The 17325-nt window shown below is 35.1% G+C and overlaps 4 protein-coding genes across 5 annotated transcripts; 2 read left to right on the top strand and 2 right to left on the bottom strand.

Annotated features, from left to right (window-relative positions):
* Nucleotides 1-609: 609 nt before the first annotated feature.
* On the top strand, nt 610-3054 carry LOC142525077 (7-deoxyloganetic acid glucosyl transferase-like). Its single transcript, XM_075629248.1, has 2 exons — nt 610-1196; nt 1930-3054. The coding sequence occupies exons 1-2, from the start codon at nt 668-670 to the stop codon at nt 2865-2867; spliced, it is 1467 nt and encodes a 488-aa protein (XP_075485363.1). The 5' UTR covers nt 610-667; the 3' UTR covers nt 2868-3054.
* A 589-nt stretch (nt 3055-3643) lies between these two features.
* Nucleotides 3644-9874, bottom strand: LOC142524687 (glucan endo-1,3-beta-glucosidase 4). Of its 2 annotated transcripts, none has more exons than XM_075628744.1 (6): nt 9603-9874; nt 8267-8349; nt 6866-6964; nt 5083-6327; nt 4236-4263; nt 3644-3945 (listed from the first exon to the last, which is right to left on the bottom strand). In XM_075628744.1, exons 3-6 carry the CDS (start codon nt 6930-6932, stop codon nt 3789-3791), a joined length of 1497 nt encoding a protein of 498 aa, XP_075484859.1. In that variant the 5' UTR covers nt 6933-6964; nt 8267-8349; nt 9603-9874; the 3' UTR covers nt 3644-3788. The 2 variants fall into 2 exon arrangements, with proteins under 2 accessions (XP_075484859.1, XP_075484858.1); XM_075628743.1 differs by having other exon boundaries at nt 6866-6972; nt 9603-9873.
* A 3405-nt stretch (nt 9875-13279) lies between these two features.
* LOC142524795 (UDP-glycosyltransferase 76B1-like) lies at nt 13280-15001 on the top strand. Its single transcript, XM_075628899.1, has 2 exons — nt 13280-13923; nt 13990-15001. Exons 1-2 carry the CDS (start codon nt 13302-13304, stop codon nt 14880-14882), a joined length of 1515 nt encoding a protein of 504 aa, XP_075485014.1. The 5' UTR covers nt 13280-13301; the 3' UTR covers nt 14883-15001.
* Nucleotides 15002-15476: 475 nt separating this feature from the next.
* Nucleotides 15477-17112, bottom strand: LOC142525499 (UDP-glycosyltransferase 76B1-like). Its single transcript, XM_075629813.1, has 2 exons — nt 16511-17112; nt 15477-16443 (listed from the first exon to the last, which is right to left on the bottom strand). Exons 1-2 carry the CDS (start codon nt 17004-17006, stop codon nt 15569-15571), a joined length of 1371 nt encoding a protein of 456 aa, XP_075485928.1. The 5' UTR covers nt 17007-17112; the 3' UTR covers nt 15477-15568.
* Between the last annotated feature and the right edge of the window lie 213 nt (nt 17113-17325).

The following is a 17325-nucleotide window of genomic DNA, read 5'->3' as shown; positions in this document are numbered from 1 at the left end:
GAACTTGTTTAACGAGCTCGAAAAACGAGTCCGCTTAACAAGCCAAGCTCGAGTCTCATAATAAAAGTTCGAATCGAGTTCGAACATATATAATCCTAAACAAACCGAGTTCGAGCCTGATATTGTTTAACTCTTTTATAAATTATATCCCTACTAATAATGAGATATTAATAAAAATAACACATATAAAGTGCAAAATTACCGCATATATGAGATATCCAAAAAAAGCAGCCAACATATTTGAGGAGGATACACTATGTAATATGTTATATATATTCTAAGGTGAAAATTACGTATTACGACATTAACTTGACTCATTTTTGGTTTTAATCTACCGAAATTTTTATTGTTTGGTTTTGATACAATTTTCGAATATTTTGATCAAAATGTTGACGTGATATTTGATAAGTCAATAATTTTCGAATATTCCAATGTCACCTCGTCATTTTTCAATATTATATCAGCAATTACACTAAAATAACAAAAATAAAAAATTAGTGTATCAAAACTATTCATTGAAAAGTTAACTAATCTAACTCCGAAATTAAACAAGTTGATATTAAAAAAAAAACTATTTCATTTTGCCTGTTTTGATAAAAAGGGAAAGCACCATTATTATTGAAAACAAGAAGAGAAATCAATCATCGAATATACTTGCACCAAAGATATGCTCCAGTCTCCTTCCCCGATGACCCGCTCCCCGCTCCCGCCGCACGTACTCCTCTTCCCACTACCCCTCCAAGGCCCCGTAAACTCCATGCTCAAGCTCGCCGAGCTTCTCTGTCTAGCAGATCTCCACATAACCTTCGTGGTCACAGACTACATCAACTCCCGCCTCCAGCGCCACTCCAACTTCCAGTCCCGTTTCGACCACTACCCAAATTTCCAAATCAAGACCGTGTCAGATGGGCTGCCGGAGGATCACCCCCGGGGGGACAGATTCATCGAGCTGTTCGATTCCTTGAGGCGTAAAACCAAGCCTTTGTTTAAGGAGATGCTGAGCTCTGGGTGCCTGGAGTCGGATTCTCGCCGGAGAGTGTCGTGTATCGTTGCCGATGGCATTCTGGGATTCACGTGTGATGTGGGGAACGAGCTTGGGATTCCTGTTTTCTACGTGAGGACGATTAGTGCTTGCTGCCTTTGGGTGTTCTTCTGTCTTCCCAAGCTTATTGAAGCTGGAGAGATTCCCTTCAATGGTATTTGAAATATCGTTTTATAAATTGATTTAATTTTGATTTTTATCCATCGACTGGTTAAATTTTAGTCTTTAGTATTAATACTTCTATTATCGAATATCACATAATATTATATGATATGATGTCATTTCAATCTTTTGACAAAAAAGGATGAAAATTGCAAAAAGAAGCAAAATTATTGGACTGAAATTTGAATAATTAAAGCTCAAAAACCAATTTTACTATTTTCTATCCATTTAATGAGATTATTATTGTTATTCATGTTCAATGAGCAAAACTTCTTTTAAACTAAAATAACCGATTGAATTGAACTGGTTTAGTGATTCATTTCAGTGATAAGATTACTATTTTTAGAATAACTGTTAGATTAATCGGGTTTGGTTTTTTTTTTCCTCAAAATGGTTTGTGTTTTCTACAGATTTGATTCATTTAGTTTCGTTCTTCAATTTTTTAAATATCGGTTCTGTTACCGCGGTTTTTGTTAAAAAAAATTGAATCTTTTTGCTTTTTTAAAAAAAATTTGTTGTTGGTTGGTTCATTGATAAGTTAGATTGGTTAAAATTTTCAAAATTAGTTACAGGCTGCAAATATAGTTATGAAAACCATAAGTAGTGATTGGTATGTAGTGCTAATTTATTGGTGTGAGTTATACTTGTAAAATCTAACTATTTAAATAATTTCTTGATAGGTCTCAAGTTCTTTGTGAACTTCATTTAATCTTTTTTTCTTGTAGGAGATGATATGGATGAGCTGATAAAGAGTGTACCGGGAATGGAAAGATTTCTCCGGCGTCGTGATCTGCCAAGTTTTTGCCGATCTGGCAACATAGCTGACCAGAATATCCTATTGTATAGAACGGAATGTGATGAAATACCACGAGCCTATGGTCTTATACTTAACACGTTTGAAGAACTAGAAGGTCCGATCCTTTCTGAGATTCGTAGTTTGTGTCCGAATATTTACACCATAGGACCGCTACATGCCCATCTGAAAGCGAAACTAGCCGCTCGAGGGTCATCGCAGCCCACTTTTTCGAATAGTTTGTGGGAAGAGGACCAGACCTGCATGGCATGGCTCGATGCACAGCCGTCGAAATCTGTGATTTATGTGAGTTTTGGAAGTCTTGTTAATATAACAAGTGAGCAATATATGGAGTTCTGGCATGGTTTGGTAAACAGTGGTCAGAGATTCCTTTGGGTCATACGGCCGGATTCAATCCTTAACAAGGACTCGGGGAGTCGAATTCCAGACGAGGTATCCGAAGGTACGAAAGAGAGGGGGTATATAGTCGACTGGGCACCTCAAGAAGAGGTTTTAGCTCATCCATCTGTTGGCGGATTCTTGACTCACAGCGGATGGAACTCGACTTTAGAGAGCGTGTTTGAAGGCTTGCCGATGATTTGCTGGCCTTATTTCCTCGATCAACAAGTCAACAGCCGGTTCGTTGGGAACGTATGGAATCTTGGATTGGATATGAAAGACACTAGTGACAGGAATCTGGTGGAGAAAATGGTCAGGGATCTTATGGAGGTGAGAAAGGAGGAGTTCTTGCAAAGGGCTGATCAGATGGCGAAATCGGCTAAACGATGCTTGGTTGAAGGTGGATCGTCGTATAATAGTTTCGAACGTTTGGTAAAAGACATAGAATCCATGGATGCACCAGTTTCTTGAGATTGATTGATTGTTAAATGCTCTTGTTATCATCAAATAACAGAGCCATGTTAAATCTTTTGTGATGTTAATGAACAAACAGGTTTCGATTGTCCCATGATTTATGCATGAATTAGTGAAACTCGTTAGGTTGCATTTGGATCTAAACGATTGGAGGAATAACTATATTTGAAATTCACGATTGAAATTGTTTAACTTGATACACGATAAATTTCTTGGATTTTGTCGAGATAAAATAATTATCTATGAGACAGTACAATCTCCTAACCATAGCATGGAACAATGTCTATAGCAGCATTTTCTGTTACATTTTCTATCGTACAAAAATATATGATTGAATCGTTCTTAAATTTCATTGTTTGAAAGATGAATTTTACATAAAATAAAGTTTATCATATATATTTGTATAATAGAAAATATAACATAACATAAAACACAGGATTGGAATAAAGTGACAAAAGTATATACAGCATACAATTTCTTTTTCAGGCATGAATCCTTTGCTTTATTCTTGTTCCTTCCCACCACATAAGGTTACTTTCATCTTTTAATCTTTAGAGAACCGGAATATTCAATTTCAGAAAGAAAAAAAGATCATTTGTAGAGATAAATTACTAAAACTATTGAAATAAAACTAAAATAATGTAAACAAATACGAAAAATGTTATATAATCAATCGAGTGAGTGTTGCAAAGTGAAAAGTTAAAAATAATGATCAAAAAATCAATTATACCAAAATCAATTCATTTGCCAAGTTCTAGATCAAGATTGTATCCTCTGAATTAAAATTTGAACTCAACATCATATATCAAAATGTTGCCAGAATCTAGTGCATAAACTGAGATCACAATCTCAGCGTGTTAATGAAAAACTCATCAATGTTTTTTTATAAAAAAAAAATCATGATTTCCGGTTTCTCGACTACGGAATGTTTCTCAAATTCATATTAAGCAAAAACAAAGTAGAAATCATCACAACTACCAGAACAGAATGGACCAAGTTCTTTGAGCTTCCTGAGGATGGACCAATGGGTCCGAACGCTGGAGGTTGAAACACTGCGCCGGTGCTAGCATTCGAACTGCATTCAAAACGCAAAGCAAACATATACCGTTAAAAGTTCAAAAATATATTTTTTCAAAGACTACAATTTATCTTTAATATCATATGGTGATTTAGTTATATCCCAATGTATTTCACCTGTCATAAGTGATCATTGTATTCTAGATTAAAAGGTATCAGCAGAATTTTAGCTCTATTAATACTGTATCATGAACAGAGGTCCTATGTATGTATTTTGCTGATTATTCTTTTGTATTTCATTATATGTTGATCAGATAAAAGACACTGAAAAAGGCGGGGTGCACTTACCTCCCCGTGAATCTACAGGATCCATAACCTGCAAGTTAACAGATGGAAAAAGGAACGTTACCAAACATGAATATCTTATAATTCTCTGCATCCAGCAGCATGGAATGTATTAAAAACATGTTCGGAAGTTTTCCGAAACAAAAAATTACTTCCGGTTTCCAAGATTTGAAGAATTCTACAACTTCGTTGCAGCTCCACGAGACCGACATCATAAGGAATCGGTTTTGTTTGCCAGTATCAGAATACAACCTTTACCAACAAATTTTCATGTTTACATGCATCAACTATTGTAGAATCTAGATATCTTGAACATATATATATTTCATAATTGTGGATTGTAATGAGGTAGCATATCGGTATCACAGTTAAAATACCGAGCTGTGATACCGAGAGCTAGTAAGCAGTCAGTTGCCAAACTAAAAAAGGAATATAACTTTTTGACATCGAAGAAACGGTATTCAGGAAAAAGAAATAATAGATATTAACGCAGTAATATGAAATATTCAATCATCAGAAGCCAAAAGGGGCAAAGATTACTTTAAAAAAATATGGCTTCTGTGGCAATAAACACATAAATTCAATAATTAAAGACAGGAGCTCTTAAGTTCAAAATACCCGGTGTGCTATATCTTTTCGGTTCGCATGGTTCATATTTTTTTATGCTTTCATTGGCTTATACTCAATTGACATCCATGTGTGATCTTTGGACATTGATTCGGCACATATATACTTCAGTCTCAAGCTTACATGTACATGTGTGTTAAGATTTAAAACTATTATTTAGCAAGCTCCCATATGCTCAAACTTTTGAAAAAAATAGTTTCTAGAATAAATTAAATCAACTTACTAGGATCAACAGTAGTTGTCGTAGCTGTGCCGCCAAAGTCACAAGTCCCACCAGAATTCCACTTCTTCTGATAGTAATCATTGTAAGCATAAGAAGCATGATTTTGCAATGTATCGGGGAAGTAACAGGGCTGTCCTTGCTGGATAGCTCGGCAATCTGATCGACCAGCCCCACATGCCCAATTGAGCCCATCTCGAAGCAATCTCTCGTCCCCACCCGGTTTTGCAATACAAAAGACGGAAGAAAAATTGGGAAGATCATCCGAAACACTCAAACTTATGTCATAGACAGTGGTACCATTGGTGAAAAGCACACCCCAGTTTTTCTCTGAAACAGGCCCCGGCCTCTGATCTTCATTAAAGAGCTCGTAAATATAAGCATTTATTGGAATGGCCTGCTGACTCGGGGGACCTGAATCATTTGACACACGACGGATCAAGTTGTTATTATATGCTTCCGCATTTTGTGCAGTAGCATCAGGTTCATTGGCACCACCGAACCATGGCCAACCAGTTTCAGTCACAACAATTGGGATTCTTGAAAAGTTGAAAGCAGCTATAGAATAGTAAGTGGCATCTACCAAAGCATCCAACATATTGTCATAGCGGAAAAGGGTGTTAGGATCCACAATTTGTTTGACCGAGGAGAGTGGTTGGAGAAGCGCGTAATCGAGAGGAAAAATGCCACCGCTCTTAACATATTCATAATAAGGATAAGCATTTAACATGTAAAAGGAATTTGTGTTTTTCAAGAATTGAAGGATCAGGAAAATAGTAGAGTTCCACGTCGTGTTAAAGGTGGCAGTCGAAGGAGGAAAAGCTCTAGGAATTATATCCATTGAATGTGGGGTCGACACTTTAATTAGATGGTTCAGATTTGATGCAACTAAGGCTTTATACAGGTAATTCATAGCAGGGACTAAGATTGGTGCGGCATTAGGGATAGAAGTAAGAACCTCGCTCCCAACAGAAATTGCTGTAATATTGGTCGAGGGGACATAAGCTGCAACATTCTTATTAATCCACGCTGCTGCTGCAGAAGCTGATTCCCCGAGACCTAGCACTTCCTCATTTGTGACACTAACCATGACTTCAATGCCAGTATTTGATAGTGCATTCAGCATGTGTGAATCGGCATCAAAAAGGCGGACATGAGTCAATTTTTGAGCTTTAAGGATCGCAACAATATCAGCAGCCGAAGGTAGGTTTGAAACCTCAGTACCAATATTTATCCCAATAAAGGCCCCTGCATAGGAATTTCAGTGCAGTTTTCTTAGTAAATCATAGATGAAAAAATAGGTTCTAATGATTGCTAGAGGATCACACCTATGAAATTGTACTAAAAGCTTTGGAAGGTAGTGTTGATGGTGCACCTTAAATCTGTCAGAGTTCTAAATTTCGACAACTATGCGATATAAGTTCACACACAGTATACTGGCAATAATTATCGCTACCCAACAATTATATAAATTGCTGATTAATTTAATTGCTATTTACATCCCTCAAAAATCTAGAAAATTATTAATCTATTAACATATGATAAGAGAAATGTATGGCAATTTTGACAAAAAAGAAAGACATGCGCAAGAAAATGAACTCTAAGTTTTGACTAGAAATCAAAGGTGCAGAGGGGACTAAAAATAATCATCTAGAAGTTCATCCTGTAAAACACAGTTAAATAATCTCCGAAAATGAGTTTACATGACGAAGATAGTAACTTTAAAACCAGGTTATGAGTCAAAGACAAGAATCAGGTGAACAAAAAATCGAGTCTGCCGATCGACCTGCAGAATTGAAGAATACTCCACAAAACAGTATGAGAGCTTGAATCCATATTTTAAAATTCGTCATCAAGCTTCACAGGATTGCACTTTTGCCTTCAGCTAACTAACTGAAATTCAATTAAATTGAAACTGTAAATGGTAGATCAACAAACGCCAATATAAATTTATGTATCAAATAATCATATAAATGGCTTTAAAACCTCTGAAATTCCTGACGGCTATAACCTTATACTGCATCCAACTTTACTCATAAATCAAAGGATTATAAGATAAAACCTTTCATTTCCTCTAAAATAGTTAACCAAAATAAATTATATACTAACAGCAAATTCATGAAATTGAGTTATAAAATAGAAGTTACACATTACTATTTTTATCAGGGGAATGCAAAAGTTTGGTTCAACCAAACTAACGGATCGAACTCAGATATTTGGCTGTTATTTCAAAAACCGGCTTAGAAATTTTGAGTTTATCTTTTGTTTCGATTACTTGGCTCGGTTTTGATTTTATTTTCCAAAAACTAAATAAATCGAATTTTATGGGGGAAAAGAAACTATACATGTTTTCATTTGATTATTACGGTTAGTTGGGTTGTTTTCATTATTTCGGTTAGGTTCAGGTTGATAAAATTTAATAGATTGGTTCGATTAGTTTGAACATAAGTTCAGAGAATTCAGTTATTCAGATATCAGCTCTACCAAATGTTCAATCAACATCATCTCATCTTCATCATCATTATTATTTAACAAATAACAAATTCATACATGGACCACTCATTCAAGGACAGCTATCACTCTTTGTAAGACATCACTACACACAATAAAACGCCAAATTTATGACAAATCCACGGTTGGGATATTCTTGGAGTATTATACTTTTCGTAATGAATTCTAACCATTAATTCTAATTCATTCTCATGGTCACAAGAATCACAACTACTATCGCTAGAAGTAAAATGGACTACTACAGTTACTAGAATGAAGAGACTACAATGAATTCTATTTTTATCTAATTAGGAAAAATTTTAATCATTAATTCCACTTCATTCTTTATCATAATCAAGAATAATATTATTATTATTATTTTTTTTCATTCTATATGATGATACACTTCTGCTATAAGACAAGTACATTTTTAGAATTTGAAGAAACAACTATTATTATTGTTGTTATAATGTATTATTACATATAGATACATGAATATTATCATTATTATTCGATTTTTTGCCTACCAATACTCAAATATCACTTCTGTATAGGTGCACAGTACACATGCAGTATAATAATGATTATTATAGAATGTGAAAATGCTATAAAATGGTTCTATATTGTTCATTTCTTTTTAAAACATTATTATTTTCGAATAGCTGTAAGTTTGTTTTATCATATTTAGTATACATACCTATAGGGGAAGTCTTGAGTATCCTTGTGGAAGGTGAAAGGTTTCGTCGATAACTCCAACAGCCGATAGATCTACTTTAATCCCTGGTTAAAAAACATACAGAGTAAATCAACATGAAGCCTATGAAACTTCCAAAGTTGTTGATTTTTTTGTTAACATATACTTTAAGAAATGTCTCTAAGGAAAATTATTTAACATGCATCAATCAAAGAAGATAACTCGGCAAATTTTGTAGGGACCGATTGACCTCCTACTACCTTCGTCAGTGAATGTAATCAAGTATCCATCTGTATTCTTTTAAAACAGAAATAACGCCCCCACCTGCTGTAACTGTTAGGCTCTAAATTAAACTTAAAGTATATGATCAAACTTTATTATGCATCAAGTCCTTCTCCACCTTCAGTACCCGTACTCTAAATGCAAATTTCAATATGAAATCATCAACTCATAAGGAGAGTTAGAATTTTCACTAGACCAAATAGAATTGTCAAAATAATCCGTCAATAAATGAACGCGGCAAACCCAATGGGAACTAAACAAAGAAAGAGTCTTTGTATGATCCAAAAATCAAAATCAAACTCATTATTTGATAAACCTACTCATTTACGAGCTCGCAAAATCAGCGGACATGATTTAGAAGAGTAATTAAGAAAGCAAATGACACATGTCTAAAAGTAAAATATCAACTTGCAACTTGTAGTGGTATAGATTAATTTGCTGATCAAATCATGAAGATAGTATATAAGCACACCCAAGAAAATGGAAATGTGTACAATGCTGTTAAACAGAGCGGACGGTAATAATCGAAGTTGTTTACATATAAAACGAAGTTTTTGGTGGACTTCAGTATTCCTATTCGTTAGGATTTTATTGCATTCACTACTTCGTTATTCCGAGGAACTGCAAAAGGTCACAAGAAACCAATCCCCAGAACTCATTCAAAATATGTATAAAAAATCAAGTGGATTATTTAGATATCAAAACTGATAGGAAAAAAAATCACCATTTTCATAATTTACTTCGGAATATCTGCAACAAAATCCATCCACATGTAATGCAATTGAGCAATCTCAATCTTTGAAGAATATTTTACCATCTTTTAAACTTTAACAGCTTCGAATTCCAGGAAAACGTAGAACCACCATATTTGTTCTTAAAGTAGCAAAGTAACACCATCACACACAATAATCCCAAAATCAAATCAAAAAATAACCAAAGGCAAAAATTTGACAAATCACTAACTTCAGACCGAAAACCCACCACTATGATTCAACAGCAACTCAAAATCTCTACAAATGGAAACTCAAACTTTTAAAAAAAAGTGACAAAAGCTCACCTCAACATATAAGTGAAACTGATAGAATTTTGAACTTTTCCAGGAATTCTCAATTGCTTAAAGGTTGCAGCTTTTCGAAAATATGAAGATGTCGTTTTCCTTCTACGGTGAAAAGGAGATGGAAGAGCTAGAGAAGCCGAAAGGTATTTCAAAAAAAAAAAGTGGAAATGGAAGTGGAAAAAGGAGCTCGAGAGATTCTTGAAATTCTTGAAAAACAAAAAAAGTTGCTGAGAAAAGAGTAGATGAGTTGGACACGGGTGGGAGACAGAGAAGTGTCGCAAACGTGCAAGATTCCGATTTTAACCCCGAATTGCACATTGTCAAAAGGTGTGAATGGCGAGTAACAATAGGCTATTTTTGTCAGGGGAAGTGTCATTTTTCTTGTAAGACAAAAATAACATATTATTTTTAACTCCAAAATTTAACCTGAAAAGATATCATCATCAAGGAATAGGACTTTTGTTAGACGATATCACGAATCTTTATCTGTGAGATGGGTCAATCCTACCGATATTCACAATAAAAAGTAATATTTTTAACATAAAAGTAATACATTTTCATGAATGACCCAAAAAAGATATTTGTCTCATAAAATACGACCCGTGAGATCGTCTCACACAAATTTTTGTCTATCATCCACTCATATTACCCGTATTTGATTTTAAATACAGTTTTCCATTCATCACATTCCCTCGTCCTAATAATCGTGGGTCTCGAAAAATCGAATGAGATAATTGTTTTTGATGTGTAATGGTAAAAGATCAAAGTGGGTCAATGTGAAAACAGTTCGTCTATCAACCGGAACATTTCATCCCTACCTTGTGGGGCACTGCTCCCATAAGAAGATCAAAGGCCCAATTTTAACCACGCATATGTGGGATCCACCAATTTCTTTAAAATCAATGACTAAGATATTTTGGAGTCACTGTCCCACAAATAGCATCGACACTATCCATCAGCCTTTGAATGATAATAATTGCAATCAATTAAATAATCGTACTCTTTTGAGTTACTGGGAATTATTCTCGCATTAAATTATGTGCCCTCTCAGCTTCTCACACGAAGGAAATGGTTCAAATGTCTCCAAATAATAATATCCAGACAAAATGTCTCCAAGTAAATACTTTTATGTCTAAATAACCATATTTTCCATAAACATCGGATTTTACTTTATATATTAGGTTTTTTCTCCGGTATTCAGGTTTATATAATATGTGTCTATGTTAGCTATCTCACAGTCTATTTGATTAAATCATTGAAAATTATATATATAAACGTAAATTAACTTTTTAAATTGAGTTAGGTTTAAATCTCAATCTTGTTTCATGTTATATTATATAACAATCAACTGTAGAGTCAGAGTCAAGATTCATGAAACTTGTTGTCTGATTGATAAAGACTCAATGGATGAGTTGACACATCCGTAAAATCGAATGTGTATTTTAGAATGTAATAAATATAATTTTTTAGATATAAATTCAGACTCTTCAATATTCAGCTGTAATAAATATGTTTTTTTAGAATGTAATAAATATGTTCAAGCATAAGTTGAAAATAGAAAAAGAGAATATATATATATATATATATATATATATATACTTGTTACCCTGCACCCTACTTGGACGCCAACTGCCAGCTGTATTTTTCTTCTTTAAAAAAAAAACAAAATTTATAAAGAATGCTCAAATTTCAGAAGAGAAATGGGCAACTGTCGAAGACTCATTTCACGCACCGATAGAGTGAAAATCTTAGTGAAAAGATTCTCGGCCGAAAATTTCCAGTGAAAAAGATCCACGATTCTTAAATCTCTGATAATGTTGTTGTTCCAACTCATTGATTATTGCCCATGAGCTGCATCAGTGCTATACTTGTGTTGTTGAGTTTTAACAATGATGTGTTGTTTAATTTTTAATTGTTTGTAATTTTAATATTCTCTTGATGCATGTTGAAAACGTTTGTGATTTTTTGTACATTATAGGAGAAAACATATGTCGTTTTTGTTGGGCGTGAACCAGGTATTTATGACACGTGGGAAGAACCATCTTCTAAAGTTAATGGATATAAGGATGTTGTCCACCAGTCTTTCAAAAATAGAGGGGAGGCGGAAAGAGCTTATGCTTGACAGATCAGGTTGTTAGTAATCTAGAACTTGTTCTTCATTATGTGCAGAACTAACAATTTCATCTTGGTTTGTCAGCTTTTTATGCTCCTATTCAGACTATGACTTATGAAGATGATTTGTATATCGTTCTCTTGGCTTTATAATGCATATTGAATCGTTTCATTTGAATAATTGAACCGAGAAATATGATCAAAATACCATAATTGCCCCATTCAAGCTGATTATTGTTTCTGTTTCCATCAGATCAATTTTGCGAATAATATTTCGCCTAAATAACTTTCAAATCAAATTGAGCTGTTGAGAGATATGACTTGTGTAAAATTCTATTTAGTTTTTTTGGTGACTTGTCATTTGCATTACCGAGCTGTGATGTATCATCAAACAACTACAGTTTGCTAGATTTTCGACTTGGTTGATTTCAAATTTCAGCTTTCAACTTGATATAGTAACTTGATATTTGATTAAATATGTTAGAAATATAATTAAAAAAATTTTGTTATCATCAAAATTTAAATTATTTATGTTTCTCAACACAAGACTCCAAACATGGTTTACATAGCTAGAGTAAATTATATAATATAGCAAAAAATAATATAACACTTTCTTCATGTAAAGATGCTCTTTGAATCCGAGTTCCAAATTGAAAATAAAATCAAAATCGAATTCCCATTTTCTTTAGTTGATTTTTGGTTTTTTAACCATAAACGAAAACGTAAAAAGATCCTACCAATTTGGATAACCTGTCTTATTTGGTGTCATCCCATGTGCTAAAAAGACTCTTGCACCACACACACACACACACACACACACACATATATATATATATATAATATAACCTTATTTATTTAAAATGCAAAATTTGTGAATTCGTTTAATTGTTTTTATATCATCGAATTTACTATTATTTTTTATGAATACAAAGGGCCAATTTTATTTTCACGCCGGACCCTTGAAAGTTTATGACCAGCTACTTAGTTTTGAATTGTTAACACCTTTTCTCATTATCATATTTTCTTGTTCCATCTCATTTATTTTTCGCGTTTTCAACCTCATTTTGTAATTTTGAATTGAGAAGAATTTGGTGAAAGAGTATGATATCATCGTTTATCCATGAATCTATTTTCGTATTTGGATTTAAAATAAAATGAAAGAAGAAGTAAGTTAAATTTTTGGAATGAAAATGAAAGAAATTGTGATTTTTTAAAAAGTATAAATGAAGTCAATTTATAAGAGTATGGCTGAATTTTCAAAATATGATCGTCGGTGATTTTTCTGAATTTTTTAAATTAAATTCAGATTTTTTTGCAATTTTTTGATTTTTTATTATTTTAAACTATATTTTAAATTTTTTAAATAAAGGTTGATTAATCTTGGCCGTTGGTATGCAACAATCAGCTCATCCTAGCCACTCTTTTTTTTTCCTTTCATTTTTTAAACTATAATATTAGTTTCATCGTTGATTTAAATTATATATATATATATATATAAATTTAAAAAAGGGTGGAGGACTTCACCCGCATGGGGAGTCTCCCTGCGGGACCTATCCATTTAAAGCTTGGCTTACTCCTGTTGGTTCCATGGCAGCCTCCTATGTTGACTCGACGACTTTCTACAATCATTCACGCTTCCTTCTGCTACTTTATCTGTTCAAAGAAACAGAGCAACATTTCTTCAGTGAAAAAAAGCTCGAGGACCGTGTAACCATGGCGGATAATCCCAGCAAATCCATCTCACAAAACACAAATACACATAGAGTAATCCTCTTCCCGCTACCATTTCAAGGCCACATGAATCCGATGATTCAGCTCGCCAACATACTCCACTCCAGAGGTTTCACAATCTCCATCCTATACCATCAATACAACTCCCCGGATCCATCCAAGTACCCTCACTTCTCGTTTCACCTTATCCCCGGCGGATTATCGGAGGATCAATTGGACAAAGATGAGCCTCTGAGTGCCATCCTTCTCATCAACACCGACTGTATCAAGCCCACTCGCGATTGCTTGGGGAAGCTATTGTCAACCCATAATGATACCGCGTGTATAATTATGGATGCTAATTTGTTTTCCTCGCAAGCTGTTGTGGAGGGTCTTGGGATACCAAGGCTTGTGCTCAGGACTAGTAGTGTTTGTTCGTTTCTAGCCTTTGCCACTCTTCCTGTTCTTCGAGAAAATGGGTTCTACTCCGATGATCTGGGTATGCTTTAATTTCTTTGGGTTAATTAGTTGTGTTTGAGAAACGATTGACCCTTTTTTATATCAGATTCTAGAGGGGAGGATCCAGTTCTTGAGCTACCACCACTTAGAGTAAAAGACGTGCAAGCAATTCACGTCCGGAGCCTGGATTTTACGTTGAAGATCATATCTAATATAGTAGAAGGTACAAAGACAGCATCAGGCCTCATTTTCAATACGATCCAAGATCTTGAAGAGCCATATCTCGCCAATTTTCATGAGCCTTTTCGTGTTCCTACGTTTTTAATCGGGCCGTTTCACAAATTCTTTTCGGCAGCCTCGAGCAGTTTGTTGACACAAGATAGAAGCTCTGTTTCCTGGCTGGATATCCAAAAACCGGGTTCTGTTCTCTATGTTAGCTTTGGGAGTGCTGCAACCATCGATGGAGAGAGTCTAAGAGAAATGACTCGGGGTCTAGCCAGTAGTATGCAACCATTCTTGTGGGTGGTCAGGCCTGGATTAGTCCAAGGCTCGGAATGGCTCGAATCGTTGCCGAATGAATTCATGGAGGTGGTTAGTCAAAGAGGATATATTGTCAAATGGGCACCTCAGCAAGAAGTGTTGTCTCATCCCGCCGTTGGTGGATTTTGGACTCACAGCGGATGGAACTCCATTCTCGAAAGTATTTGTGAAGGTGTTCCCATGATATGCTCGTCTTTTTTCGGAGATCAGAAAGTGAATTCCCGATACGTAACTGATGCCTGGAAACTTGGGATCAAATTGGAACATGTGTTCAAAAGGGAGGAGATTGAATCAGCAATCAGAAAAATAATGCTTGATAAAGAAGGCCAAGAAATAAGAGAAAGAGCCCTGTGTTGGAAGGAGAAAATAGATGTTTCCTTAAAAACAGACGGTTCTTCAAGCCAATCTCTGAATGCTTTATCTGATCTCATCTCTTCGTTTAAATCTTCTGGTGCTTAAAAGTTTTGAAAGCTGATCCTCGGCTGTTTTCGTGTCTCTTGTTTTTCCCAAATTAGGACATAATCTCAAAATTTGTGTGGAAAATGTAATGTGTTATTGTATAATCGAAAGACTTAAATATATATAACAAAAACTTGTGTGAGACGATCTCACGAGTCGTATTTTGTGAGACGGATATCTTATTTGGGTCATCCATGAAAAAATATTACTTTTTATGTTGAGAGTATTATTTTTTATTGTGAATATCGGTAGGGTTGATCCGTCTCACAGATAAAATTCGTGAGAACGTCTCATAAGATACCTACTCCAAAATAAAATGTTCTGATTTGATCATTTATATTATCAAATTTCATTTTTAATTTATCATATTAACTTTTTGACAATTTTAATATTTACTCACATGCCATTGATATAGCGCTCACATGGAGCTAATGCCAAAAATGAAATATATGAAACTAAAACTCAATTTTAAAATAAAAATTATTACTAGGAATATTTTAGATAAAAAAAAAATTATTATTTCTGCCTTTTGGTATGAAATTTTTTTGTGGTCTCACGAAAACACAACTCAAATTATTATAGACCATGGGCTTAGAGTTTTCAAATGTTATTAAAATAAAACTCTGAAAAGATCTTAAAATTTAGACAGAATAAAGTTATTATTTCAGGAAACTGCAGCTACAACTTCAAACAACAGAAGACTTAAATGAAGAGATGAAATCAGATAAAGCATTCACTGACGTGCTTGAAAAACCATCGATTTTCTCCTTCACACACACAAGTCTCTCTATGATATCTTGGCCTTCTCCTTCAAGCATGATTTTTCTGATAGCTGATTCGATCTCCTCTCTTTTGAACCCGCATTCCAATTTGATCCCAAGTCTCCAGACGTCGTTTATGTATCGGGAATTCACCGTCTGATCTCCAAAGAAAGACGAGCAAATCATCGGAACACCTTCACAAATACTCTCCAGAATGGAGTTCCATCCGCTGTGAGTCCAAAATCCACCAACGGCAGGATGAGATAGCACTTCTTGCTGAGGTGCCCATTTGACAATGTATCCCCTTTTACCAGTAACCTCCAAGAATTCATCCGGCAACGATTCGAGCCACTCCGAGCCTTGGACTAATCCAGGCCTGACCACCCACAAGAATGGCTGCATACTATTGGCCAGACCCCAAGCCACTTCAATTAGATCCTTTTCATCCATTGCCGCGAGACTCCCGAAGCTTACGTAAAGAACAGAACTCGTCTTTTGGGTATCCAGCCAATAAATGGAGCTCCTGTCTTGCGTCAACAAACTGCTTGAGGCCGCGGAAAAGAATTTGTGAAACGGACCGATTAAAAACGTGGGTAGCCGAAAATGCTCATGAAGATTGGCTATATTTGGCTCTTCGAGATCTTGGAAGGTGTTGAAAATGAGGCCTGATGCTTTCTTTGTTCCTTCAACCATATCATTTACGGTCTTTAGCGTATCATCCAGGTTCCGGATGTGAATTCCTAGTACATCTTTTACTTTAAGTGGTGGTAGTTCAACAACTGGATCCTCCCATCTAGAATCTGATTACAAAAAAGGGTCAATCTTTTCTCAAATACAGTTAATTAAGCCCAAGAAATTGGAACATACCCAGATTATCAGAGTAGAACCCATTTTCTCGAAGAACAGGAAGAGCAGCAAAGGTTAAAAAGGAGCAAACACTACTAGTCCGGAGCGCAATCCTTGGTATGCCAAGATCCTCCGCAACAGCTTGCGAGGAATATATCATAGCATCCGTAATTATACATACAATATCATCGTGGGCGGATAATAACTTCCCCAAGCACTCACTGAAGAGCGGGATACAGTCGGTGTTGAGGAGATGGAGGACACGCAGAATGTCGTGTTTGGATGCTTGATCTTCCGATACTCCGTCGGGGATGAGATGAAACATGAAGTGAGGGTACTTGGATGGATCCGGGGAGTTGAACTGAGTGTGTATGATGGAGATTGTGAAGCCTTTGGAGTGGAGAATGTCGGCCAGCTGAATCATCGGGTTTATGTGGCCTTGAAATGGTAGCGGGAAGAGGATTATTCTGCATGATTTTGTGTGTTCAGTGGCTTTGCTGGGATTATCCATGGACATACTACCAGTTTCTTTTTTCCCTGTGGAAGAAGGTTCTACGTTTGCTGGAATTGACACGGTTCAGACACATGGAGAAGGATAAGATGTGATACATTGCCAAAATCTCTTTTTCCAAATTGATTAAAAACTATTATTTATAAATTTTTAGGTGAAAAAAAATAATGGTTAATTATCGGGTATTTAATATATTTAGAATTTATTTTTCTTGTTTGCTGTTATAATTTTTTGTAATAGGTAAATGTCAAATACTATAAATAAAAATGATATTAAGACAAAAAAAAGTTAATTATGGGAATATATATAGAAAAATCTCACAATA

The sequence above is a fragment of the Primulina tabacum genome, chromosome 14, assembly GCF_025594145.1.
Source record: "Primulina tabacum isolate GXHZ01 chromosome 14, ASM2559414v2, whole genome shotgun sequence".
Lineage (NCBI taxonomy): Eukaryota > Viridiplantae > Streptophyta > Magnoliopsida > Lamiales > Gesneriaceae > Primulina > Primulina tabacum.
This window is presented reverse-complemented; position numbering and strand designations above follow the sequence as displayed.

Bases quoted from the DNA above. Each gene is read 5' to 3' on its own strand.
- LOC142525077 (XM_075629248.1), top strand. From the start codon at position 668: ATGCTCCAGTCTCCTTCCCCGATGACCCGCTCCCCGCTCCCGCCGCAC. The intron at 1,197-1,929 runs GTATTTGAAATA...TTTTTCTTGTAG, and splicing joins TGGAGAGATTCCCTTCAATG to GAGATGATATGGATGAGCTG.
- LOC142524687 (XM_075628744.1), bottom strand. From the start codon at position 6,932: ATGACGAATTTTAAAATATGGATTCAAGCTCTCATACTGTTTTGTGGA. The intron at 6,328-6,865 runs GTCGATCGGCAG...ATTCCTATGCAG, and splicing joins AGTATTCTTCAATTCTGCAG to GGGCCTTTATTGGGATAAAT. The intron at 3,946-4,235 runs GTAAGTGCACCC...TTTTGAATGCAG, and splicing joins TCCTGTAGATTCACGGGGAG to TTCGAATGCTAGCACCGGCG.
- LOC142524795 (XM_075628899.1), top strand. From the start codon at position 13,302: ATGGCAGCCTCCTATGTTGACTCGACGACTTTCTACAATCATTCACGC. The intron at 13,924-13,989 runs GTATGCTTTAAT...TTTTTATATCAG, and splicing joins GTTCTACTCCGATGATCTGG to ATTCTAGAGGGGAGGATCCA.
- LOC142525499 (XM_075629813.1), bottom strand. From the start codon at position 17,006: ATGTCCATGGATAATCCCAGCAAAGCCACTGAACACACAAAATCATGC. The intron at 16,444-16,510 runs GTATGTTCCAAT...TTTTGTAATCAG, and splicing joins GTTCTACTCTGATAATCTGG to ATTCTAGATGGGAGGATCCA.